Genomic DNA, 26829 nt, shown 5'->3' with positions numbered 1-26829 from the left:
TGCCGTCGTGGGCGTTGCATACAGGGCGCCGGGTATAGGCCGGAAAGGCCTTTATGAATTCCTTGCGGAGGGAAAGTCCGCGTTTTCGCCTGTTCCAAAAGAGCGCTTTGAGCAGGGGGCGTATCACCATAGGAACTCAGAGAAAGCGGGTGTCTTCTCACCAGAGGGTGCTCATTTCCTTCCAGACGATATTTATGCCTTCGATGCTCCCTTTTTCAACCTGAATGCAGACGAGGTCAGATCTATGGATCCTCAGCATCGTACGTCTTGATACTTCTGCTCCAGCCCGGTTCATTCATAATTGTGAAGCCGATACTGACAAGCATGGTGATACTAGGTATGCTGCTTGAGTGCGCATTTGAAGCCGCGGAAAGCGCAGGGATTACACTGTCCAAGCTGCATGGAACAAAGACGGGAGTCTTTGCCTCCTTGGAGCGATGCGGATATGGAGAAGAGCTCCTCAATGACCTGCCGTAAGATATAACGATCTCCAGAATCCGCTCTTTGCGTAACTGTCTTTTAGTACAAGTACCAAATATACGGTCTTCAGCACAGCCGGGTGCATGGCCGCGAATCGCCTATCCTACTTTTTTGGGTTGGAGGGACCCAGTATCTCGCTCGATTCCGCCTGTTCGAGCAGTGTATACGCCCTCCATTTGGCTTGTCAAAGCCTCCGCATGGCGGAGTGTAGCGCTGCATTTGTTGGGGCGGCAACGCTTATCATCAACGCCAAACCAATAATTGCCCTTGATACGATGGGTGCACTTTCACCCGACGGCAAGTCATATGCGTACGACTCTAGAAGAAACGGTTTCGGAATGGGCGAGGGCGGCGGGTGTCTTATCCTGAAACGTCTAGAAGATGCCCTGGAGGCCGGCGATCCAATTCAAGCAGTTATTCGGCACACTGTCTGCAACCACTCGGGCCGTACAAGAGGAATCACGATGCCATCACAACTAGCCCAGGAAGACCTCCTTCTTCGAGTTCACACTGAAGTTGGCCTGAAGACCGGTGACACGTCCGTGGTGGAAGGGCATGGCACAGGTACTCAGGTCGGTGATCCCATTGAGACCAGAGCCATTGCGAACATCATAGCGAAGGATCGGGCAGACCCTGTCTATATTGGGTCAGTAAAGTCCAACCTCGGCCACCTACTGAGCAGCAGTGGAATGCTCGCTATAGTCAAAGCCATCTGCATGCTGCAACATGCTACGATATTTCCGAATTCCGGGTTCAAAGAAATGAGCCCTGAAATTGATGCGCTGAAGCTGCGAGTGGCTAAAACTTGTCTCCCTTGGCAGGCTAGAGGCCCCAGGCGTGTCTGCACCACCAACTTCGGATTTGGTGGAAGCAATGCCGCTGTTCTGCTGGAGGAGTTCCAAGACAAGTCCTTGATAACCGGGCCTGGGAACGGAAACAAGATCAGCCATGGACCTTCTCGTCCGCCCCTTCAGACCAAGGACGGTATTGATGCCAACGGGCAATCATCCAAGTCATATCAGCGACTATTTTTGTTGTCTGCAAAATCCGAAAAATCTCTGACCCGACTTTTGTCATCCTTTGCTCTCCATCTCACCAAAGTACCTACCTCTGTTGCCGGCGATCGTTACCTCGCAGACCTAAGTTTTACACTTAACCAACGGCGCACGCATTTCTCACACAGAATTGCTTTGGTAGCCAACTCGGTGGAGGACCTCACACAGCAGCTATCCACGCGGAGCGAGAACCGGACCGGAAAAGCATATCCAGGGCAAGAAGTCGTACCTTTATTTGTTTTCACGGGCCAAGGCGCGCAGCATAGCCGAATGGCAGCCGAGCTTGACCAGTATAAGCCGTTCGCTATGGCGATACTCCGCGCAGAACGCTACCTGCAAGAGTTTGGCGCCACATGGTCATTAACAAAAGAGCTATTCCAATGCGATGGAGAGAAATCGCGCATAAACGAGGCTGAGATCAGCCAGCCTGCTTGCACCGCTATTCAATTAGGGTTAGTGCTACTGCTGCGCAGTTGGGGGATTTCGCCAGCCATTGCCGTTGGCCACAGTTCCGGCGAAATCGCCGCCGGCTACGCTGCGGGGGCTCTCTCCTTTAAGACGGCAATGGCAATAGCTTTCTTCCGAGGGAAATCCCACAATGGAGTGTCGCAGGAAGAATAGGTCTGGCCTCGGGGGCATGGTTGCATTAGGAACAGATGTCGAAACAGCCACAAGGCTTGTGGAATCGACAGCGCGCGTCGGGCGGGCCAGTATTGCTGCCATCAATAGCCCAAGTAGTGTGACGATATCAGGAGATATCGCCGCTGTCAACCGGATTGCTCAGATCGCAGACGTCCAGGGGATTTTCAACCGCAAATTGAAGCTGGACGTGGCGTATCATTCCCACCATATGGAGCCGGCCACGGCATCATACCAAGCTGCGATAGAGCCATACTGCGCCGCTGAGCGTACACGGAGCAAATCCAATGGCATCATCACGACTGACCGAGCAAGCTTCTTCTCATCCGTCACCGGCTGCACGGAGAGTGCTGATGTTATACAAAGTGCATCATATTGGACTGAAAACCTGTGAGTGTTATCCCGCAGATAAAGCGGCGCATCAATTTACTAATGATCTTCATTACACGTTATTATAGGGTGAGACCAGTCAAATTTTCGCAGGCAATGCAGAATATTCTATCACAGTTGGGATCCGACAAAAGAACCGTCGCTGCCATCATCGAACTAGGACCGCATGCGGCGCTCAAAGGCCCAATTAACCAAATTCTACAATCAAATATTGAAATTCAGGCGGCGTATCTTCCGACGCTTCTGCGTGATTATAAAAACACGGAGACACTCCTGGGTCTCGCTGGGCGCATGTTCACGATGGGCAGCAGCTTAAATCTCGCTGCTGTGAATAACACGACATCGAAGGATGCTCGTGTTCTGACGGACCTTCCATCCTACGAGTGGAGCAAAGAGACGCGCTACATCCACGAGTATCCAAGGTCAGTCCAAGAGAAGCATCCGGGCCATCACTACAACCCTCTTCTAGGATGGAAGATACCGTCTGAAGGCAACGATCACATATTCCGCCAGGTGTTCACACTTGACGAAATGCCGTGGATCCGTGACCACGAAGTGGCTGGTGATGCCATCTTCCCTTTTGTGGGGTTTGTGCGTCAAGCCGTGGAGGCCTTCAAGGCTATACCGAAGACAACGTCCGAGGTATCAAGCGTGTCACTGCGAGAGCTTCACATCAAGCGAAGCCTCAGGGTTGACAATGCTGGAAGGGTGGACATGATCACCAAATTACGACCAGCTGAGACAGGAATGGGAGCGTTCTCCTCGACTATCTGGGTTTTTGAGGTCATGACATGGACCGAATCAGCTGGCTGGACTGTGCACGCCCATGGCCGCATCGGATCTGAAGCTGTGGACTTCGCCGCCGGAGGTGGCCCGGAAAGAACTATGGCTGAGGAGGTATTGTCCATGGCTCAACCTACCGCCACGGACGCCGAGCGGGAATATAAGATACTACAGGAATCAGGCATATCTTTCGGGCCCAGATTCCGGAACATGATCGCACTATGGGCGGCGCCGGGCATTGCTGTTCATGAGACACAGCCGCCACGAACTGATGAAGACTCATTCCAAGGGTCACACACCTTCCTCGAGTTGGTCACACTGGATAGCATGTTGCACTCCGCCGGAATTGCTATCGGGCGGGATGACAACAATGGTGGCATTCGGCCAGTTTATGTACCGGTGTGCAGCTCTCGGCTTCAGCTCTCGACGATTCCGGTGACTGCTGAACACAGATTCATTACTGTGACACGCAGGCTGGAACGAGACAGGAAATCCGGCACTTCGCGCATTAATTTTGTCGTCTTCGTAATTACGCAGTCAGGTAGAGTTCCCTACCTTGAACTTGACATGACATTGCAACGCATCACGCAACTCAACAATATCGTGAACCTCAGCAGAGAAGAACTACCAGAGGGGTTCTACGACACGTTAGTGCCGCATATCGGTTTTGCCGACGGTAAGATGCTAGCAAGGCATTTCGCAGACAACAACCTGGTTGCTTCAGGACGGCACATGCGCCACCAATTGGCTAATGTGAGCCTGCATTTCCTGGCGTGCGCGCTGAAGACCACAACTGATGTCAATCGCGCGATCATTCCCTTCCACCATCAGAAGTTCTTACACTGGGCCAAGGAGCTGGTGGCAGACGCCGTGATTCCCCAGGTTACCCCTCAGTTGATTGAAGAGGTTTCTAAATGCAGCGCTGTCGGCGAGCTTCTCCGTGCTGTGGGTGAACAAATCCCCCAGATCTTGCGTGGGCAGGTGCAGCCCTTGGAACTCATGATGAAGGACGGGCTGCTTACTCGAAGCTACGAGGACAGTATTACCTTGCATACGTGTAACAAGGCGTTGGCCGCATATGTCAGTGGTTTAGGCGAAATCAACCCAGAGCTAAGGATCTTGGAAGTCGGCGCAGGCACCGGCTCTGCGACCCTACCAATACTGGAAGCGCTGTCAGGAGGCGAGGCTACCGACAATGACAGCGTGCCAAACTTTTCTAGCTATCATTATACGGACATTTCGACGGGGTTCTTTGAGAATGCGCGGAGGAAGCTGTCTAGATGGCCCCAGCTAACATATCAGAAACTTGACATTCGTCATCATCCAGCGGAACAAGGCTTCAAAGTTGGCTCATATGACCTTGTCATTGCCGTTAATGTGCTTCATGCGACTCCAGACCTCAAAGCGACAGTGCAGCATGTTCGCGCTTTGCTGAAACCCGGAACGGGGAAGCTAGGTATCGTGGAACATACGGACAATAACGATCCCACCGTTCTGCCTTTCGCGCTGCTCCCAGACTGGTGGTCGGTCTCAGATGAGTTCCGGCAATCGAGGGGAGGACCGTTGATGTCTCGGGAGCACTGGAACCGACTGCTTGTCTCAGCTGGATTCTCCGGAGTGGAAGGGGCAGTTGAGAGTGGTGAGGATAGCCTCTTCTGGACCTCGATGGTGGAGGAGCATACCGATTTTCTGTCCGATGCGCTCGATGAGGTCACCATCTACGGTTCTCTGACCGATCCTTCAGAGATAAAGTTGGCCGAATCGGTGGCACGGGCTATGAGTGAAATCCCGCATCTTCCTATACCACGTGTCAAACCCCTAGCGGAACTGGATGATGTCCAGGGTAGCTATTCCATCTTATTGGACAACCCCCAGCGCAGCGTTCTCAGCACGATATCGTCCGAAGACGAATTCAATAAGCTGAAGAGCGTTTTGTTGAGTTCAAAGGGACTGCTATGGGTCTCGCCAGAAAATAGATGTCCAGAGTACGCCCGCATCAAGGGCATTCTTCGGACTCTTCGTCTGGAAGAGAGCGCGAGGAAGTTCCTACAAGTTGACGGTATTCCTCTTGATTCTATAAGAGGGGCCTCGGCGGTTGCGCACCTCGCCCTTGCACTTGTGCGAGACAAGGCGCCTGCAGCATTCCGCGAGCAAGAGTTTGTATGGCACAATGACATGCTCCATGTTCCGCGCCTCCGCAAGCTCCAGGAAGCAAGGGAGACTTTTGCTCTTGAATCCGGTATCTCTATTTGCAAGGAACAGCCTATATGGCAGAGTCATGGCCCCGAGAATGTCCTCCGTCTGTCCATCGAGACGCCAGGCGATCTGGATTCGATTTACTTTGAACGACACAGTTTAAGCCGCACCGCTCTATGCGACGACGAAATACTGATCCAAGTGTCTGCCGTGGGAATCAACTTCAGAGACGTCCTCGCCTTACTTGGCAGAATTCCATGGTCTCCGCCGGGGCGTGAAGGGACTGGAACCGTGATGCAAGTTGGTGCAAATGTGTCACACCTGCAGGCTGGTGACCGTGTTTTCTTTATGGTGCTGGAGGGGGCATTAGGGACATACGTTCGTACTCCTGGCCAATTCGCGCGCAAAGTGCCACAGAGCATCTCTACTGCGGACGCGGCTGGATTGGTAGCTGCGTATGTGACTGCCCTCGTCTGCCTGGACCACGTTGCGCGCATCAGGCAAGGCGAGAGTGTGCTGATTCATGCCGCTTCTGGTGCAGTTGGCCAAGCATGCATTCTCCTTGCTCAGACCAGGGGAGCTGATGTATTTGTAACTGCTGGATCTGCGGAGAAGAGACAATTTTTGCACGAGACGTTCGAGATTCCCGAATCTCACATCTCGAGCAGTCGGACTCTTGAGTTTCGTCACCGAGTCCTGAAGCAGACCGGCGGAAAGGGTGTGGATGTCGTTGTCAACTGTCTTAGCGGCCAATTATTGCAAGAGACCTGGTACGTATGCTGTATAGGCCTCGATATAAAAGGTTCTGACATCACGGTCTAGGTCCATGGTTACCGACTTCGGTCGATTCGTGGAGATTGGGAAGAAAGACATCCTCGAAAACAGTCACCTTAGCATGGGGAAGTTCTCTTGCAATGTGACGTTCGCGGCTGTAGATCTTACACAGTATTTTCATCAGAGGCCAGAAGTCCTCCACTCGTGCTTGGACGAAATCGTGGATATGCTCGAGGCCAAGGCCATTTGGCCCATCCAACCGGTAACACCGATTCCGATCTCAGATATACAGTCCGGACTACGACGACTCCAAAGTGGCCACAACATCGGCAAGATTGTTGCCATCCTCGGACCGGACGAGAGAGTCAAGGCGGAACGCCAATCGCCATTGCAGCAAAAGGAGAAGCCGCTGCAGGCAGACGCAACATATCTCATCACTGGCGGTACGGGGGGTATTGGAAGATCCCTTGTGCCCATGTTGCTAGATAATGGGGCGGCCAACATAGTCCTACTTGGTCGATCTGGTGATTCCAGCCGCGATGTGAAAAGGCTGATACAACAATACAGTAGACCCCAGTGTGGAATTCAAGTACGCGCCATTGCATGCGATGTTGTGTCGCGAGTGAGCCTCTCGACTGCGCTCCACGCTGTCAAAGACCTGCCCCCTGTTCGAGGTGTGATCCATGGCTCACTATACCTGCGCGATTCTCTGTTCGTGAATGCAACATTTGAGGACTGGCGGAAGATCAGCGGTCCGAAAATAGACGCCGCATGGCACATTCATGAACTGCTTCCTGGTCTGGATTTCTTCGTCGCCCTCTCTTCGGGAATCGGTATCGTTGGCAACGTCGGCCAAAGCATATACGGTGGGAGTTCAACTTTCCTCGATGCATTCGCGCAATATCGCGCCCGCCAACACTTACACAGTGTTTCGATCAGTCTACCCGTGATAGACGATATCGGATATGTTAAGGAACGGGAGGGCTTACGCGCCAGGCTGATGGAAGAGAACGTTTCATTCAAGCTATCGATCGCACAGGTCCTTGCCGCGGTCAAGGGGGCTATCATCGGTCGCTCGTCGGGTCTAAACAAGGACAGCAGGGCTTTCCTTTTTGTTCGCGAAGACTCGGTTGCATCCCAGGGTTGGGAAAACAGGTGGCACTATCTGTATCCTGCTCGACGCCGCAACGCAGCTAAAGTTGCCGGCTCTGGCCAAGACGTTGACAGAAGTACACCTTCGGGAGAAGAAGGTAGACTCGAAGCTTTGTGCAACAAGGTGTCATCCATCACGATGATTGATCGCGAGGATGTGACACCCAGCCGGAGTCTGTCGGAATACGGCCTGGATTCATTGGTAGCAGTCGAGCTCAGACACTGGATAAGGAGAGAATTCGGCGCTGACCTGGCACTGACTCATATTGTGGGTGCAGAGAGTTTGCAGGCTTTGAGCAGTCGGATCGTGGCTCAGGGGTTAATGGGGAAGGAAACATGCGTCTCTTGAGTAGGGACTAGTTATACCGAGGTATGTCGCTAGCAGTCAGCTGCTGGTCACCTAGCCTTTTTATTACTAAATCTCTTATTTTTATTTAAATAAAAAGATTACTAAGATAAAGCAGATATTTTAACTAGTTATAAACTAGATAATGCTTAATTAGGTAGCAGTTCAAGAACATATAAAAAAATATTATATATTAAAAGCTTACAGATCGGTGTTTACCATATATTCTTTTAAGTCCTACTAAGGTCATATAACATCCGAAAGGGGTTTAGCGTGGTCTAGTAGCTCTTAGCCCTGCAGAGAGGAATACTAAAGAACAAAGCGAGCGGTCGATGCAGTCCCGGAATGGTCAGCGTTCCAACCGGTTGTTTATAATTGCTGTTTTGTTCTTGTTCTTTTGCTAGAACCAATCCTGCAGATCGTATCGACTTTAAGTTGAACAATATTAATGCTAATCTAAGAAAGAATCTGACAAGGGTCTTACGTAGCCAGGCTCGTTGTCGGATATCCATTGCTATGTGCTACGGCGCCGGTAGATATCAATATCGGGTATATATATATATTCCCTTTCGTCCTATCTTATGTCGCCTAAATCTTAGCTACGAATTATCCTACCCGCTGTGAAGCGATAATGCCATGTACTAGCGCCTGTTGCTACTACATAATCCCATTGACGAAATACTATCTGCGATAAGTAAACGCAGCAGGCGATATTTAGAATATAGTAACTGCGTTATGGGTGCTTATTCATATCATCCCATCTCTTAGATTCTTATACTGAGAAATCGGGTACTTCAAGATATTTGCACTTTACTCTAGACACCCCGTTTATCTAAGCGCCTTCGCTGCCTGCGCGGTTGTTAGCAATCTAGTTTCTAGGGTCCGAGGGGACCGTACTGTAGCGATAAGGCTGCTGTTACCGGATTTATCGCCGCTACTCTCCCACTATATCACCCCTCCCAGACCCCGTGAAGCGACATAGTGAACCTTTTGCTCGGTGGATTGCGGGGTGTCATAGCTAACCAACGTCTAGGCACTAGGATTATAGCTATAGTTTGTAATTGCACGGGCGAGCACATATTCTTTGGCACTAGATTGCGGCAGATCCTTGTAGTCCCAGACCTTTGTTTCCTAGAATCCATTCCCGACACCGGTGAACGGCTTGCCCAGTCTATCGGTGCCGACAAACGACCGCCCGTATAAGGGCATGCCGAGGACCAGTTTACTAGATAGTAACTTTAAATAGCTAGATTCACAATAAAGACTAGCTTACCCATGCCAAACAGCTTAGCATACATAGTTTAATAAAATAAACTCTGGGAAACTAAGGTTTCTTTATAACTTTAGAAATACTAGGCTAAATTGCTTTAAAATTTTATAGATAAAAATATAAATAGTTAGAAATAACTAGTAGTTTTTAAAATTTAAAAAGCTTTAAAAGTAATTGATTTCTAGTGTTGCGTTATTTGCTTCCGTACGCTGGAGTCACACCCGCGAAGAGAGCGCTGAGGATTCTGGGGAGCTACTGTCTTGGACTTCATTCCCGCACCCACTCGCTCATGTCCCAGCTGGGCACCACCCAGGAGGGAGGGAACGGTCTTCCCAAGATGGGCTGAAGCTGCGTTTGCATTTTTGTTACTGATATCATTGCTATCAGGCAACCTGAAGTAACTTAGATATTACATCTACTATATGTCGGCTCTTGGCGACTCCCTTGTGGAGAAAATTCGATAACACAATCAAAGATGCCTGTCCGTTGCAGACAACCTTATATCCGACAGTTAACCAGGGTTACCCGTGGACTTCGTATTGCTTCAGCATGACTTGACAATAAGAACGATGGACCAAAACCTAAGATGCTCATCAAACACGGATAGCTAAAGTTGTGTAACTATTACCTCATAAACCTGGTATAATCCAGGACCGGAGTGTTGAGTTGCATTGCCAGCAAGCCACTTTTAGAGTATATTTAATCTTCCCGGAATATCCAGATTTTGACGCCTATAAAAAGTGAAATGGTTTGTGGGTAGATCTTTGGTAACCTTATTTGAATGTGACCTATACTGTTTCCGGATGAATTTTCCAGTGTCTTCCATACTAAATGTCGCACTCTTGGATCAGCTTCTGCGCCGTTGAACTAGGTGGCTTAGTCAATCGTGCGTTATTGAGTGCCTGTAGAGGGAACACCTTATCAGCATAGTGGTGTTTACAGGTTCATACTGGAGCAGTAACTACTTAGAGCCTACATATAATGATAACCTGTCCTTATGCCGTCCAGCTGTATGGTGTTCTGTAAGGTCAATTAGGGCTATGAACTGAACCTCACACTCCGTATGAGTAACAGTGATAGGCAGCTACATTCTCTAAACAGTACCACTTTGGCAGTTAACATTATTGTATACTCCATTGTGATGCAGGTTCAGTTATAAAGAGATACTGTAGCCCTGTTCACGAGTTAACTCACCACCGCGGAATAATTCAGTTTAAACAATCTAGTAACTAACAGTGGCAAATAATCTCGTCACACAGTGTAATACACTGCTCCATTTCTTGCTCCCAGATCATTTGGGCTCGTAATTTCATAGGAGCCCGCCATCCTGATTGTGCCTCCTCATTGCGGAGTAGCCCGTTGTCGCGATTCAGGCCCTTGGTGATAGAGAAGAGCGAGGTCAGGGAGACCGAAAGACCCGTAGCGCATGCGCAGTATACATTCAGACTAAATATCGGTGCTCCTTCGTCCTTCCCCAACCCCCTCCCCCACTATCGTTGTAACCATGCACAGAATGTCGGCTAACGGGTTACTCAGGACCATTTCAGGGTTGTCAGTAACAGTTCCTTTAAGGTTAGAGTATTAGCATGTTTCACTGAGTGACGCTGATGGCTTTGGCTTGCTTCAAAACCTTGTGTCTCTTTCCAATCTGTTCTTGATTGTACGCCAGTAGCGCTGTTATCCTCGCCATTCGTCTTAGTGAAAGACACAAAGGATCAGGGGCACAGGACAACAAGCAGCGACATCAGAGGAATGGAAGAGTTTTGTGAGGGTTTCCATTCTTCTTGGTAGCGTAGGTGTTCAGTTTTCTGTTTCGTGCTGCTCATGCTGGTGAATGGACCAAATACCAAGAAGACACTGAGTGAAGGGACCAGAAAGGCCTACACAACCGGTCTGAAGAAGCTTTCAGATCACGTTTTAGTAACCCCTAATGTTACTGCAAGTAATGTGTGTATCATCCTCAATTAATCAGATGTGTTGGCAGTTCCTGGCTGCATTCGGATCAGGTTAATTTCACAGGTTCTTTGCCCACCATACTTGCTCAACCTGCCTGCAACCAGTAGCTCTCAGAGGACCCTCATAATCAAGGTCCTCTAGGGCAACCTTCAGTTCCACAACCACTTCACCGGATACTCGCAACGGACAGATCTCCATCTCTGAGGGTACCAACGATCTCCGGGTATTCTCAACAGACAAGGTGTTTAGGTGAGCCGGCTCAGGTGTGTGGAAATCACATCCGCTATAAGGACAGGTGAGCAAATCTCATTGAGATCCGGCTCTGAACAAGTCGAGGGCATGATGCATTTCCAGAAAGTGGCTCAATTACAGTGACCCTATCGGATGATGAGATTGACGAGCTAAATGGGAGATCCATTGCTGTGGGGCTTCACCTAGAAATGGTGGCTAACAATTACAGAGGCTTTGGATACTTGTTCTCAAGGATTCTGCGTTATTCAAGACAAGAGGTTGCTCCCGGGCTCATAACCGGTTGGGAATCAGAGGAATATCGGTGCTTTTTAGTCCTCCTCTACAAACTCAGCAAGCAAGACAGGTGCTCTTGTCAGATGTTTATACCAATGTGACGCCAAATAAGCAGTGTTCCTGTCGCCAGACACACTACCCCAATTCCAGGATTCAGGTATCGAATCATGCGGAGTCCGTGGGATCCAGCACCATGGCAGCATACCGCCTGAAAGACTGGCCGCATGTACACCGGCGTCATGATGCTCATCCAGACCCATACCCACAAAAATCCAACCAATCTCTTCCACAGAGGAGTGACGGTTGAGGCAGTGTCTTTTGACCTCCCTTCATTATCACCCCTATATGACTGTGTTTTTGCATATTTTCCTGTGATTTGATGCCACAGCTCCTGTATACCGTCCTCAATCATAAATCCCAATGTGAAACTGCAGAAAAATAGCAGAGCGCCTGATTCACGCCATGGAACTCCCTGGAGGACGTCATTGATGAGATGTAAGATACCTGACAGACTGAAGACACATAGTACATGGATGTATCTGTATACCGGCCCTGGCTTTGAAATTCTCAAGAGCTTCCTCACCAAGAATGTCGCCATGGCAGTAAAAGGCCATCGCAACCACTGGTGCCAATAGAGGCCCCAGAACCGGCGCAGGGTCCAAGCATCCAGTGTGCTATTGAAGAGCGGCGGCCAGTCGACTGGAGTACTTAGGCCTATGATGATGGAGGCAATGCTGTTCAGCCGGAAAGCGATATCCATAATTGAGCGACAGATGACAATCCATAAAAGAGGCAAGAAGCCTCGCCAGGCTCGTATGAACTCCTTAGTTAAGGGTGGGGCTTCACCACAAGTCGTCGATTCGGGTACAATGCTCTGCACAAACCGGACTGCAAGGGCTAGAGAAAAGAGCTGCCATGCTGCAATAATACTCTGCCTCATGCAGAATTGATTTGGGCTTAGCCACATGGCGTGTTTCACATAGGGCGGAAAATCAGGTGTGTTCTTCACCTGCCACTTCGTCCGAACACCTCGATAATTGTGGAGTAGATACATTCCGCTCCAAATTATCTTGCTCAGCCTCGCATGAGGGTGGAAGAGACCCTCCCTTTCAAGGTCTGCTGCATCAAGCTCGAGGAGGATCACGAGGTTGAATGCTTGCAAGGTCTGTAGGAAGCATTCCGCACCCAAAACCGCCCTTAGTGGGCGATATAACGAAAGTAATACTGCGCAAGTGTCTTGCACAACAGACAGAAATATCAGGGTAGCAAAACCAAAGTACCGGGATAGGGAACCCTTTCGGGTACAGGTAATCAGGACACTGCAAAGGGTGTGTCGGATAACACAGACACTGAAGGGAAGTGCCAAAGCAATCAGCTGCACTAAAAGTGGATGCAATAAGCTCATGTTGACGATAATCGAGTGCACTGTGAAGTTTCTAGGCAGCTACTCCCTGAAAAGGTGAAGTCGAGGTGCAATGCGACCTAGGCTTTTCGCTGTATCAATGCTCAGTTATGCAAGCAGATGGCTCTAACGGATGGTTGAACAAGGAATATAGGGCCGGAGGGATTGAGAAAAGTTTTTCAAGAACAAATAGATATTCAGCAACGCAGAACTCTTTTATTCTTATATTTTTATCGCCGCAGTTTCACTAACTCAAGCCCTGACACTGGGTACTTTTATGAGAGATATTAGCGATTTCTTTTGTGATGGTAAAGTAGGTTACATCAACGTGCCACAGGTGTTACCTGAGACAGAAAGTAAATCTGCAGAATTTATCAGAAGCAAGGGATCTTCCGGAGCTGCAGATTCCGCAGAGCCGGCGCATTCCACGGGATGAACCAAATGAAATGGACGGCTATTGGTGGTTGCAAAACGTCTGAATGTACAAATATGATGGCAAACACTATGGACGGTCGTGTACACGTCGCAATAACACAACAGATAGTGTAACACTGAAGAGCATCCTACCGTTGTATCCATGTCTTTCCAGTCATATACGTATCCACCATGCAGATTATGGGTAGGTCTGCCTAAGCCGTGCGGACTGTTCCCCACCGGATGCTGCGTTAGTTCAGCCCCACAAAAGAAAAAGCGGCGATGCTGTAACCAGGCATCTGGTAACACCATAGTTCAGTCCAGAATAGATGACCCCATGTTTTCCTAGAATCCTCTCAAGAAATAAGTCAGTCATCGTATCTAGGCCTTAGGTCCCTTCCAGCCATGATGTCACTTCATTATTCAGCGTAAAAAATGCCAACCAAGTTCTGTTGAATAACTGTACTCCCTCATGGACGGTCTACTGTAGCAGGCGTCGACATGTGTGTATGTTGGTTCGCTACTTACACTGGAATGATCCACAATTCGTTCCAAGACCGTACCTACTGCATGCCATTAATGGTACTTTGTTGCAATATCGCCTTTAAGTTTATATACTCCATGATTTACCCCCCAATTGAAGACACAATTCTTCAGTACCTCTTCGCAAGCTGGCTAGCGCTTAAAATCATGGTCATCTTCACGGCTATAAAATTCGCCCCTAACGAATAGAAGTATACCCCGCTAATTCAGCGGAGTATTCCTTGGATATTTATAGTCAGTATTGTCGGTTAGATAACTGCGAAGAGATTGCGATGCCTTGTTACGGTCATCACACATAATGCCTGGAAGTATTTGCTAATTATAGTTGTTAAAACTACTAACGCGATGTACTTTTTTGCAAACCAATAAACATGTAAATACTGGCAGGAAAACAGTTGCCTTCTGCGGTATATTATTATAGAAGTCCTCCTAACCTAGGTTGTTAGCCAACCTTCCTTGCAAAAATAACACTTATCTATATGACTATTACTTAGCGTAATCCGACTTTTTCGCCTTAGAAACCAATGTTTTACTCGGTCTAGATTCTAGAAGTATATCCTGTGAAGTTAAATATAGAGTCGTAAAAGATTTACGCGATAATTCTTAACTTCTAAGTTCTAATTAAAAATATACAAGCCGCGTAGAGAGATTTTTGGAGACTATATGTTGCTTAATAAACTTATAATTGATTAACTATATTTGTATACTACTTTTTACATCGCGGAATAGCTAGGGTGGTCAACCCGCACCGCAACCCGCAGCGGGCCACCGCACCGCACCGCAGCGGTGTAGTGCTGGTTGCAAAAGCTGCAGTCCGCATAGGCTGCGGGTTCTAATAGTAGGACCCGCGCGGGTTTGCGGGCCACTGCGCGGGTTAAAATATGCATAAATTCATAAAATTACATAAATTATCATATAAATAGATAATATTATAAAAATTATGTATTTTTATATATTGCGGTGGTTTGCGGGGTGGCTTGTAGGAAATATATATATTTACGGTAAGGGTCTAGCATATCTTTCTAAAGCCCGCAAACCCGCGTGGGTTGTATTCTAACCCACACCGCGTGCATCCCTAGATATAATAGAATTGCTCTAGAGAGTAAAGGTGCTAACAATAAGTTCTCAAATTACTAAGAGATCCGGTACCAGTGTAGGCGATCGTATTCATGATAGTCTTTTTCTGGACCCTTTCCTAACATGGCAAATACAGAAAACTGCAATAAGCGTTATGTCCCTACCACTGAAATACCGGGATAAATCCTTGCCTCAAGTGAGGAGGGAGTCTGTTGAAGACGGTAGCTTTAAGTCAGACCAGTTCTTGCAAAGTAGATGTTGCGCCGACACCAGCCTGTATGAAGTACTATATCTTCTCGTATGTCACTGGGTATTCCTGCCAGTTGTGTCCCACACGGGTTGGGCCTGCTTCCGATTTGAATAGCTCGCAATATTCCCGCCACTCTACCCAGTCGAAATATTTGCATTGGGCCTGCTGTGCGCATTTGTCTGCGCACTGGGACAAAGTGTGCCTTTCATATCCACTCCAATAGGAGATTCCTTTAGGAGCTGATGACCCACATTGTCAGCGTTCGCGAAGGCTCACTGGGCTCTAGTTGTAAAATATAAGGAGGAAGGGGGTCCGAGGAAGGGTGGCAGCAAGCAAATAGACATACCCGAGGCGCAGTACACCTTCCAGTTGCGTCCGCCATATGTAACCACCGTACCCAAGTTGACGGGGCCTATAACGAGTTAGTCAGCCTTCTTCTCATCGAGTTTCATACACTTACAATTCGTAGAGGACATGTGTATGGGGGGAGGGTTTCGACACCGGCCAAGGTCCGCCTGGGCTTTGGTAACTTGTGCCTGCAGATCTTTGATCGTTTTCTTGTTCTTCGACTCCATGTCATTTTTATCCCATAGACATTTGCCCCTCTCGGCTTCTGCCTTCTTCTTCAGCTTCTCGCAAGAGTCTCGCTCACCATCTGCTTTCTTTTTGTCGGTGAGGCACTTGGTGTTCTTGTCCGCGAGCTTTTTCTTCTCAGCTTGATAGGACTCTCTTTCTTTCTCGCGCGTTTTTTCACAGGCTTTGTATTCCTGGTTAAAAGCCGTTGCATTCTAAAGGTACTGCTCAAGCTGGTCTTAAAGATTAGGAGGCTTATGCTTCTTACCGGATGTTAATAAGACTGCTTTGTTAGCTTCCACTTCGTCGCCGCCTTCAACAATACTCTCTTAACAGATACCGCCCGTCTAGACTATAGTATAACAGTCTTCTTCTTGTGTACAGAGCTACGCACATTCCTCTAGACTCGCCTTAAATTTGGTCGTACGTAGGCTAGATTCCTCGTACCGTAAGGTTATGTCGTAAGTCACCGTGTATACCGTGCTGTCGATTGTAACCGCTGTCCTACTCTAGCTTGGGCAGAAGCGGTTGTAGTCGCTCGAGACGTAGCCACGAAGCGCACCCCATAGAATTACGATAAAGGCGGGGTGATACGCCCTAAGTGTTATTATCGTTAATGGTGTGAGTCGTGATGACCCGTTTTGTTATCTCGAAGTATCTACTAAACGTTATCTAGACACTTAAAGATAAACAACGATTAAACTTGTAAGAACGAGCTAAAGCCTCAGGCGCTTTTATTACTTTATATCTATTGTTATAGCAAGATACTTTACGTTAGGCTACTAAGATACATACTAATAATAGTTATTATGATCGGCTGACCTAGAGTAAGGGATAGCTCACCAGAGCAGGCCATATAAGAGATATCAAATCTAATATCACACCACTCAAGGACGATGCCACACAGTATGCTTTAGAGCTTAAATATCAAGTTTACTGAAGTATTACTGCCGGTCCGAATCTTGCAGCTATAAGCTTTATAGTGCCACAACGCCATGTAATTACACCTTTCCTTAATACTACTAATCTAACGTCCTCGAACTCGTAAAACAATTAATTTCGTTCTCTAATAAATAATAATAATAGATACAGAATAGGGGAATCATTCAGGAAGGGGAAGAGGTAGTCGGTAACAATAATCTTCCTAATAAGAAATGCGCTTCTTTCTTCCTTCCTCTAATAGTACTTAGCCTGGTTCCCGTTGCTTTATAATGCATCTCAACCCTTCGTGCCCCCGACTTCAAAATGCAGTCAGAGTGGCCCAAGCTAAAGCTCTAAATAACCAAACCCCCTTGTATATCTCGCTTTGAGTGGCGGACGCTGTTTCCACGAGGTTCAGCTGGCTGACTTTTATTGTACTTTGCAAGCCTATTCTAGGGTCCCCAAGCCTTGACGGGGAGCAAGCATGTATCAGATAACTAGTTTTAGTAAGCTGAGAAATGAGTATAGGAGACGGTTCTATGGTAGTTTCACAGTCTCGTCGCTTCGTCTCGCAGCTCGTGTAAGTCACTAGTAGAGACCATACACAAAGACCCACCCAGCCAGGCCGCGAGGAGGCGCCTCACCCGCTTAATTCAGTCCCCTAACCGCTCCTCTCGGAACCGCTGCCAGCTTCCAATGCTTTCCTTCTTGACGACATTGCTCTCTTTGGGCTTATGCCTTAGTGTGCCGGGTTTGGAGCCACTGCTGTACAGCGAGACGCTAGGGCCGTGATGCGAGCCTTCCCAAGACAGCTATCAACTAGGTTTAGGCTGCATGTTAATAGAAAATTATATATAATGCTTCAACCGAGCCCGCATCTTCCTTGCAGCGTCCTGATAGCTTCAGCCTTGTTCAACACTCCCTTGCTTCCGGCACAAAGAAGTTGATACATTGTACGACCTTCAGATACCCTAAAGAGGTAGTTTCTTATTACCTTGCGTGTGCTATGACGGTGTCCCGATGTCATATCGCCCAATGGTTTACCATAAAAAAAGCCCAATACTGTACTATAGCACTGGATTACTCCTCTCCTTTCCATTGCGGTGTCTCGATAGCACTAGTCTTTCAGCACTCCCTTGCTTCCGGCACAAAAAAGTTAATACATTGTACGACCTTTAGATACTCTGAAGACGCAGACTCTCACTACCTTGCCTGTGCTATGACTGTGTCCTAACATTACATCTCGCAATAATCTGCCTTATAAAAGCCATTATAAGCACTGGTCTACTCTTCTATCATCTGCTTATTAACGCCATCGTTCTTTATATAACCTATAATAGGATAAACAGGGTATATCCAACTCTCCTACTAGCTGCGGGTATTTTCTCCCAGCCTACTGCCGCTAACAACCCTGTCGTTCTGTAAGTCCCTCTTAGTGTCGGCCCTGCTCTTGCTACGGCAAGCCGTCCAATCTAGCTCAAGGATATCTACATCGCAAAGAACGCAGACAGAAACGCCAAGTACTGTCCGGTCGGCACAATCTTCGATAGTTAGCAGTGCGCCTTTCTATACACTGCTATTTACCCACCTAGTACAGTGTAGGATAGTAATTTCTATCGCGGCCCGGCAACGTGCCTTAATAGCGCTAAGCTGGAGAATAGCTAGTACTACTCGACTGATGATCCCGTTTGCCCGGTCGGTTCCGTCTTTAACAGGAAGTATTATGTCACTAACAGTCCGCCGATCTGCCCCCCCTAACACTATCTTTAATAGGGTAGCATACGTTAGTATAGCAGACCCCTCCTGCCCGCCCGGCTCTACTCTAAAAAATAGTGTCTGCGTGGCTACTGGACCCCCAAGCTGTTCGCCCGGATTAATCTTCGATAGAAAGAGCTGCGCTGGTATAGACCTGCTCAGTTGCCTATCTGATACACGCTTCGTAGAAGATATCTATATCTCCGAGAAGGACCCCTTATGCCCCCCGCCTCTCGTCTTCCAGTCTAATATCTGTGCCTATTTATCGCCGCTATCTTGCCTATCTAGCACCACGTTTAATAGAAAGGTCTGTATTTCAGAGACGCTCCCAAGCTGTGAATTCGGTGTCTTCGATAGGAATATCTGTAAGGACTCGCGGGCTCCTAGCTGCCCGCCAGGGACTAGTATGCAGAACAGACTTTACATCGCGTAAGACAAACCTTCCTGTCCACCGGGACAGACCCTCTCTGTCTACAATAATCAGAGTCGTTGCTGTCTTAATAGCCTTGTGTGGGACGGATCTACTTATATCTTCAGACCTGAGGATAGGAAGATCTGTCTACTAGGAAGTAGCTTCGACGGCGATAAGTGTATTTACACTCTAATCGTGGAGCTAAGCTGCGCTTCTAGTATCTTCTTTAACGGTAAGAATTGTATCTCTACGTAGCCGCTCTCCTGCCCTCCGGGCACTACATTCGACGGCAAGCTTTATCTCACATCTGAGAGCCTATCTTGCTCTCCCGATACCAGCTTCGATAGCACAAGTTGCATCTCGTCCGAGCGTCTCAGCTGCCCTCCCAGCTCAGCTCTAAGCGGCGATAAGTACGTCTCCTCCGACACTCCTTCCTGCCCGCTAGGAATAATCTTTAACGGCCGCGTCTGTGCCTCCTCCGAGCGCCCTAGCTGCCCACTAGAATCCGCCCTAGTCGACGGTGTCTGCCGCTTTTTAGACTCCCTATTCTGCCCGCCCGGGTTATTGCTCAGCGGTAAAGACTGCGTTATTCCGAACCTGCCTTTCTACCCACTATCTATAACGTTCGATAGCAAAGACTACGTGCACTCCGATCGCCCTTCCTACCTGCTAGGATATACCTTCAACAGCGAAAGCTATGTTTCGACGGAAACCCCCTCCTACCCTCCCGGAACTATTTTCTACCTGCATATCCTGCATATACACAGAACGATCTATATACCCTACAGAAACTATCTTTAACGGCACAAGTTACGCCGCCACTACAGACCCGTCCTGTCCCTCTAGAATAATATTTAATAGCCACAGCTGCGTCAACAAAGACTAACCTTCTTGCCCCCTTGGCTCTGTATTCGACGGGACTAAATGCGTGGCAACTGACGACCCCATATGCCCCCCCGGAACAACCTTCAACAGATCTTAGTGTGTGAATAAGAAGAGCCCCAGCTGCCCACCCGGAACTACTTTCAATGGACACATATACATCTCGAGCGATCCTCCTACCTGTCCTCCAGGAACCCGCTTCAATAGATTAAAGTATATTTCTTCGGAACCCCCGGCCTGCCCTCCCGGCAGTATTCTACAGGATAGTACGTGCGTAGTTAATCAGCCGCTAACCTGTTCTCCCGGGACGATGTTTAATAGTAAGATCTGCAGTGCGGCGACGAGGCCAGAGTGCTATAAGATATATGTGTGTCCCCCGGTTTTGAGCGTAGCCGAGCTGCTTTCTAGGATTTAGAAGATAAGTAAGTAGTTGAAAGAGGCCAAGAAGGTGGCGAGTTAGTCTGTAAGTTACCTCCGGCCAGGTCCTTTCTCTTTTTGGTTATTTTCTATTTTCCTTGCTAAGCACGCCGGTAAGTAGACCGTGCAACATAAATAATAAAAACAGTAATGATTTGTTTTTGCTTACATAGCTTGCTTCTTGTTTTTCTGTTTCCTTTGTCGATGCATTTTAATCCTAGTCGTTGTTTCGGACTTGGAATACATCTAAATACCATTGGCTCCCGACAGGCTTGTCACCAGATCTTACTCTCCGCTGGAAAAAGGCGTAGTATCTCACTCTAAAAGAGAATAACCTGGCTTATGGATGAATCTCGGGGTCCCAAGTTTTAAAGATTTGCACGCGTGTGGTTCCGTAGTACCGCACCCCTCGTGCGGATTGAGCGCCAGGTGTTGGGATGGATGGGAAGAGTAAACTACGAATGAGGATCTCCACAGCCAGAATGATAGATAGCCTTACTGGTCATCGGTAGTCTTGTTGTGTCACGTGCTCGCCGCCCTACCCTACGTCTCCAAGAACCATAGCTTCTATAGCCACAACACAAGAATACAACCATTCTCGCGCTTCGTCGTTCCTTCCATACGCGCATGTCTGACACCATGTGTACAATTAAGAGGCATGGTGGCAGTCGAATCAATTCAGATGATTTCGGAAACAGCGGGGTGTTCTTGAGTGGATTTTAAGATTGGATTAAGCATTGCCGGTCATAGCTCTACTGAGTTAAATAGAGCCTGACCGTACATAGATCCGACCCTGGAGCGGAAACTAGGCGTAGGTAATAATTAGAATCTAGGCGGAGGCAAAAGATGACCGTTGTTATTTTACGAAGACCCGCCGATCTTTATACAGGATAAGATCATGTCTAGCTATATTTCTACGTCCAGACCCTTCGCGGACATGCTAGGAGACAGGAACTTATATCCAGAGGCCATTTCGGTTTGGGATATTTCAAAGCTTAGCTTATTTTGCTAGCTCAGTAATCTCTTCCACTACATCACTGAAGTCCTTAGCTTTAATATCTTACTTAACCTCCTCACAAAGGCGTTTCCGATAGCTTACTTTCAGATCCTGTGTAAACTCAAGCCCACTAGCACGCTCGACTATATTAAATTCTACCTCAAACTCCTTCAGATTCTTATCGTCTTTAATCGTCGCATTAGGCAAAATAAATACTCTAATAGCTATCTTAGTCCCTACTCGCTCTGAGTTATTCTCCTTTTCTCCAAATATGACTTTGTAAAAGTAAGTCGGGACCGCCATATTAGACGGAGACCCATTACCTTAGTCCTAACTAATAACTTCGTAACTGACCCGCTATTTGCCGTCTTCGCCCTTATAAGGGAGATACAGAGGTCCAGTCATCATCCGGACGGATAGATATCTAGTAGTAAGGTTCTTACAGAAGTCCTCGAAATACGCCTAATAATAACGGTTGAATTCTACCCTAACCTAGGGACACATATTTGATATTTTAAGGTTGTATCGACTGCTTCTTGCGACCACTTAGCTAGGTTAGCAGGGATCTGGTAACCGCGGTCGTACTCTATATTACTGTAGTCGGACACTTTAGTCCGAAAACTGGCAGGAATAGTCTTGTCCTACCGGAAGTTGTTTCGGCGCTCGCCGATTACTGTTGACATAGATTCAGGAGTCATGTGCTCGGCTACCTAGACCGGGTTCCGGGTCCGGCGGTCATACGTACCGTATAACGAGATTTCCTTAAGCTTATCGTTGACGGAACCAGGGTAGCCGTACTTAAGGACACCGGTAGGGTCCACTAGTTTGGAGACTAAGGCCTTGTCTTCAGAGCCGGACCCTTCGTTAGAAAATAGGATAAGATCGGGGAATAACACAGGTTTGGATCTCACAAGAGGTGACTCGATTACTACTTACTTGCGGGATTCGGGATACAGCAGGACCGACCCTGCACCGGTTACAATGCCCACGGCGGCAGCAGCAGCGAGTTTCGCCTTAGACATATCTTAGTATAATAGTTGTAATAAAGATGATATATTTTCGTGCAAGAGAATTATGAGTTCTGTGAATTTGGTGAAACTGATGTGCGTTGAGAGTACATGTAGCAGCCGTCCATTGAAGCGGGGGGCGAGCAGTGATAATATGACGAATCTGCCGTTGATCCCAGTCTAGGCATCATGACCTAGGCTATATCAAGACCTTGGTCTATGACCTAATCTTAGCTCCCTTTGACGTTCGGCTAGTGACCGCATCCGGATGCATGGTCTTAGAAACCTGCGAAGCTATTCTGCTTCATTGCCCATCCAACTCAGACAATGGGAACGTAGTGGTAAAACGTATCCAGCAACGTTTACCGCGCTAAGAGACTTAAATAGTGGATCCTCTCAAGATGTATTATGCTTATTATCAGCCTTGCAAACCGCTCATTTCCGAGCGATTATAGATAAGGAAATCCGAGTCGGATTCCATACGCCTGGCTCGCTGAACGAAGTCGCCAAAGCATAAATCACTCTCTAAGTCAGTGCTGGATATTACGGTAGGCTGGCAGCGCACACAGACCCGCCTAATCCTATACGCCAGCGACGCAACCTTGTCCCATTCAGATCCGGTGCATTCTAGCCTGGATTTATTGGCGCAAAGGATGGAGAGATTAGGAAGGTGGTATACGTGATAGACATGTTCAGGTGTTTTCGGGCAACACTAGCTTATAAAAAGGAATGTACCTAGCGACGTACTAATCAAACCGTGGAAGGCACACGTACTAACATGTTCCCACAGATCCAGTACCGGTATGATCGAAGTCCAGCAAGTCGTCCGTAAGAATCTTCTCAACTTTGGGATCTTAGCCATACCACACCCGACGAATATTTCAAAAATAACACGCGTGAAAATGGCATAAATCTGCCCTCTGTTACTATCGGAACCTGCTGTTTTGGCTATATTGCTTTCCATACGCATGTAATGCCGCTAACCGGGGACTATCCTACTTTCCACCAAACACCGGCCGTCTAGTATAGTCTTCCGTCGGCTTGCGGTATTCGCCCATAACGTCAATTGACCGCTGCTCCGGCCTCAAGCCCCATCTGATAAAGTAATCTGAAAGATCAAATCCTGAGATCTCCGATGCTGTTATCATGAAAAGTGCTTTCTGTCGGCTTCATGTTGTTCCGGTGTTCGCCGAGAGATGAAGTGCAGACGGTGATAGAAGGCGTCCCCAAAAATAACGCGCAGCTGCTCAAACATCACAAGCTTTATATAAAATTTGTCGCAGCCATCTAAATCACTATTGTCATAGTCTCCTGCAATTGTTGATGAAGGGTTCGCCGGTACCGCTTATCTCACCCGGAAATATGGACCTTGGGTACACGGCTCTCCCTTTATCAAGTTCCTTGCGAATGATTCAGCGAAGCTGTCAACCATGCAAAGGACATAATGAACCAAGAAATCATGGACTATTTGCTTCCTTGGAACGGACCTTATTATCCGGTATCATCCAAATGCTCTACTCATCCTTCGTGGGCCGCATGGTATGCGTCAACGCACCACACATCCACAGGTAATAATCAGCCACTCATGGTATCAAGATTCTTTAACAAAGAGTCTTTGTCTGGCAAAGAACACGAGCTGTTTGATTTGCTTCAAATTCTGACCACCGAGGTCGGAGCAGGGGTACACACGCAAGCAGCACTGTGCTCCTGAATATCGTTGCCGGTGGAAAAGTTCTCAACAATGTGCCATACACCTCGGTTAATCCGGCCTGGAGGGAGACCTATCTCTTATTAGAAGGAATAGACATGTGGCCGGCAAATGCGGGCTCGGAGGAAATTCAAAAAGTCAAAGAGCAAGCGACTAAAGAAAGTTAGGAGCCATGAAAAATTTGGCTCCTGGAACGGGAACTTATGGGAATGAGGCCGACCCGTATGACCCGGACTGGAAGCAGGACTGGTTCGGCGATCAATATGACAAACTTCGGTCGATCAAGATGTACGACCCAGAAGATGTGTTTTGGTGTTGGCGATGTGTGGGCAATGAGGACTGGGAAGAGGTGATAGGTAGAGCGCTTTTTGGGCCTTTGTGTCAAGTGAACTAACAATAAAGGTTGGAAACTTGACAGCATTGAATTATCTATCGCTACTATACTGATTATTGTTATTGTGTCTTCACTGCATCTTTTATTCTTACTCTCATTAATGCACTTGCTTCAGAGTTAACCCCATTGAATTGTCCTATCTTGGAAACCTTCCAATACAGTATGGGTGATCAAACAACTGTGCATTCTATATAGACCTATAGTTATGGTAGGTCGCACTCAATTGAGCTGGAAATAATCTTGCTCATTTTATCTTTTCCGCCGCACCTATAAAACAGAATGTGGGCCGTATAGGTACTTTGACTTGGTTATGGAATTTGAGGTTGGCCTGTTTGATTCCCTGTCTTAAGCAATGCATGCCTCCAAGCCCACATGTCTCGGTTGTTCTGGGTAACTTGTACACAGTTCCATTGAAGTGAGCAAAGCTCTTGATCTAGACCATGTGCTTCACTCAGCAGTTGTCTATCACTCTCAGTCTCCCAACCATATATTCCCAGTCCAGGGTACTCCCACAATCCAAGACACATTGAAGTACTTCTGCAGAACCTTTTGTTCATACGTCTGATCATTCACGCAGTAATCCCCTCCAGTGGGTCCAATATGCGGACAGTGCATCTTAGGGTCATACTGCACCATATGCTCGTGCACCTCCCGGCATAGGAGGGTGTCTCGGCCCAGTTCGTAGTCCTTGCCGAGTGGGATTGCTGTAGTTAGGAAGTCATAGCAGGCTGTGCTGTTATCGTACTGCTGGTTCTCCCCTGTGCAGTACTTATCATGCGTGTCACAAACAGTCGTGGCAAGTAGCTGAGTTAATGCAGCTGTTGCCTGGCTGGCGGTACCGTTGATGGACGTCGCCAATGCCTCCACGAGAGTATCCAGCAGGAAGCCGAACCAGCGAAAAGTGGCATCATATTGCATGATACGTCCATCAGCATCCCACATGATCCATGTATCAATTGTAACGGGCAGTAACAGGTTGCCAAATGAGGTGGCATTGAACGTCACAACGGTGGTAGCAGATGCAATATTCCTCTCTGCAATGAACTGTGTAATGCTGTAGGCAATGGGCACCCCCACTAGACTGAGATGGTTGGGGTCAGAGAACAGTCCAAAGATATATTCCGTGTTTAGCTCGCTGCCGTTAAACACCCTGGTGATGTCTACTCGGCCTTGCACCTGCAGTAAGCTGTCAGTGGTTTTTGGATGGAAACAGCAGTTGGCCGCATACTTCTGTGGTGAACAAAGTTGAGTTGATCGCCTCCACCTGCTTGACGTTGGCGGGGTACAGAAAGTTATCCCAAAATGTAACTTCGAGGTCCCAGAGCTCTTCGACGGTGTAATTGGCGGTATTTGAGTTAGATTTCCCCGACACTAGGGCGGGCCACATAACCACTGGCGAAAGAAGTGCCCGGAAGAAATACATTTTGGGCAGGAACAGACAGTGCTTGGTATAAGCTCTAAGCGGGAGAAGAGCAGGTATGTCTCACTCTGCCATATGAAAGATATTTAAGTACAGGCTAACGGGGATTGTCAGCTGTTGTCAGCGGTATTTGATTCTGGAGAATGCAGGCCGGCATGTAGGGAGGCCAATTACACGACCCGTTTTGTGTGCCATGAAAGAATGTGGACTTTGTCCATAGGCTTTGTGGAATGCTGTGTAGGGACCTTTATTGGAGGTGACAGGATGAAAGGGGCAGCCGGGTTGTAACACCAGTTGACATTGTCCATCTACAGTTAGAACCCCAATCTACATTGGACCACCTTCAATTATATCCAGTAGTACATCAAACAGGTCATCTTAAGTCTACCTAGTTAGGCATATTGTCCATACCTTCCCTTGGTCGTGCCTTGACTATAGGGAGCCAATCTTGAGCAACGATTTAGGTATTGCCTTCCATGCTCGTGACATTGCAGTATAGCTTCGATAATGTTTTGGGACTGTGCTCAGGTGGGCTGCTGGTATTTGGGCGCCTTATTCTGGTAGCAAACAAATAGATAGTATGTGACTTTCTCTCTCTACTGCGTGTGTGGCGGCAGTTCTGAGGTTAGAAGGTCTGAATATGAAAAGCTTGCTGGATATTTGTGTCTGAGAGTCCTAGGCAAGCTCTGCCCCCTAAGGAAAATGTGACATGCCGCGGACGCGTAGATTACTAATAGTACTAAATAAGCGTGTTAGAGTTATTTTAGAGCCTCTAAGTATACTTAAAGAGTCCGGAGGACTCCTGGTATGACATTAACTTCGGTTAGTGGTTTAATCACTCTCTCGCTCTGAGATGACAGTAGCCTGTTGGAATTTAGTTCCGAAGATTGTTTGATGCTGGCCCAAAATTGCTGTGCTAGGGTGGAAGCAGCGACACTTCTGTAGGTTAGGTAGGTACATAATTAGAGTGATAGGGGTAACCGCGTGCCTCTATATTTTGGTTGCCTGCGAGTCCTTAACAAGACATACGCAGATGAACTATAGTATTTTATACTCTCTTCTTAAGCTGTAGTAAGTCGTTAGTATATATA

General features: G+C 47.8%; 7 protein-coding genes across 7 annotated transcripts; 3 read left to right on the top strand and 4 right to left on the bottom strand.

The window, feature by feature from the left end:
* Positions 1-755: 755 nt before the first annotated feature.
* Positions 756-2156, top strand: ATEG_03575 (uncharacterized protein; the record flags this gene model as incomplete). Its single annotated transcript, XM_001212753.1, has 1 exon — positions 756-2156. The coding sequence occupies one exon, from the start codon at positions 756-758 to the stop codon at positions 2154-2156; it is 1401 nt and encodes a 466-aa protein (XP_001212753.1).
* Positions 2157-2864: 708 nt separating this feature from the next.
* ATEG_03574 (uncharacterized protein) lies at positions 2865-7818 on the top strand (the record flags this gene model as incomplete). Its single annotated transcript, XM_001212752.1, has 2 exons — positions 2865-6313; positions 6366-7818. The coding sequence occupies 2 exons, from the start codon at positions 2865-2867 to the stop codon at positions 7816-7818; spliced, it is 4902 nt and encodes a 1633-aa protein (XP_001212752.1).
* A 3827-nt stretch (positions 7819-11645) lies between these two features.
* Positions 11646-12971, bottom strand: ATEG_03573 (wax synthase family protein; the record flags this gene model as incomplete). The annotated part of the gene is made up of 1 exon (XM_001212751.1): positions 11646-12971. One exon carries the CDS (start codon positions 12969-12971, stop codon positions 11646-11648), a length of 1326 nt encoding a protein of 441 aa, XP_001212751.1.
* A 2317-nt stretch (positions 12972-15288) lies between these two features.
* Positions 15289-15827, bottom strand: ATEG_03572 (uncharacterized protein; the record flags this gene model as incomplete). The annotated part of the gene is made up of 3 exons (XM_001212750.1): positions 15289-15491; positions 15599-15664; positions 15713-15827. 3 exons carry the CDS (start codon positions 15825-15827, stop codon positions 15289-15291), a joined length of 384 nt encoding a protein of 127 aa, XP_001212750.1.
* Positions 15828-21585: 5758 nt separating this feature from the next.
* ATEG_03571 (uncharacterized protein) lies at positions 21586-22231 on the bottom strand (the record flags this gene model as incomplete). Its single annotated transcript, XM_001212749.1, has 5 exons — positions 21586-21633; position 21795; positions 21855-21882; positions 21955-22115; positions 22146-22231. The coding sequence occupies 5 exons, from the start codon at positions 22229-22231 to the stop codon at positions 21586-21588; spliced, it is 324 nt and encodes a 107-aa protein (XP_001212749.1).
* Positions 22232-23660: 1429 nt separating this feature from the next.
* Positions 23661-24318, top strand: ATEG_03570 (uncharacterized protein; the record flags this gene model as incomplete). Its single annotated transcript, XM_001212748.1, has 2 exons — positions 23661-23784; positions 24092-24318. The coding sequence occupies 2 exons, from the start codon at positions 23661-23663 to the stop codon at positions 24316-24318; spliced, it is 351 nt and encodes a 116-aa protein (XP_001212748.1).
* Positions 24319-24789: 471 nt separating this feature from the next.
* ATEG_03569 (uncharacterized protein) lies at positions 24790-25741 on the bottom strand (the record flags this gene model as incomplete). The annotated part of the gene is made up of 2 exons (XM_001212747.1): positions 24790-25494; positions 25547-25741. 2 exons carry the CDS (start codon positions 25739-25741, stop codon positions 24790-24792), a joined length of 900 nt encoding a protein of 299 aa, XP_001212747.1.
* Between the last annotated feature and the right edge of the window lie 1088 nt (positions 25742-26829).

This window comes from Aspergillus terreus, genomic scaffold (assembly GCF_000149615.1).
Source record: "Aspergillus terreus NIH2624 scaffold_4 genomic scaffold, whole genome shotgun sequence".
Classification (NCBI taxonomy): domain Eukaryota; kingdom Fungi; phylum Ascomycota; class Eurotiomycetes; order Eurotiales; family Aspergillaceae; genus Aspergillus; species Aspergillus terreus.
The sequence above is the reverse complement of the archived record's forward strand: the minus strand, read 5'-3'. Positions and strand labels throughout refer to the sequence as shown.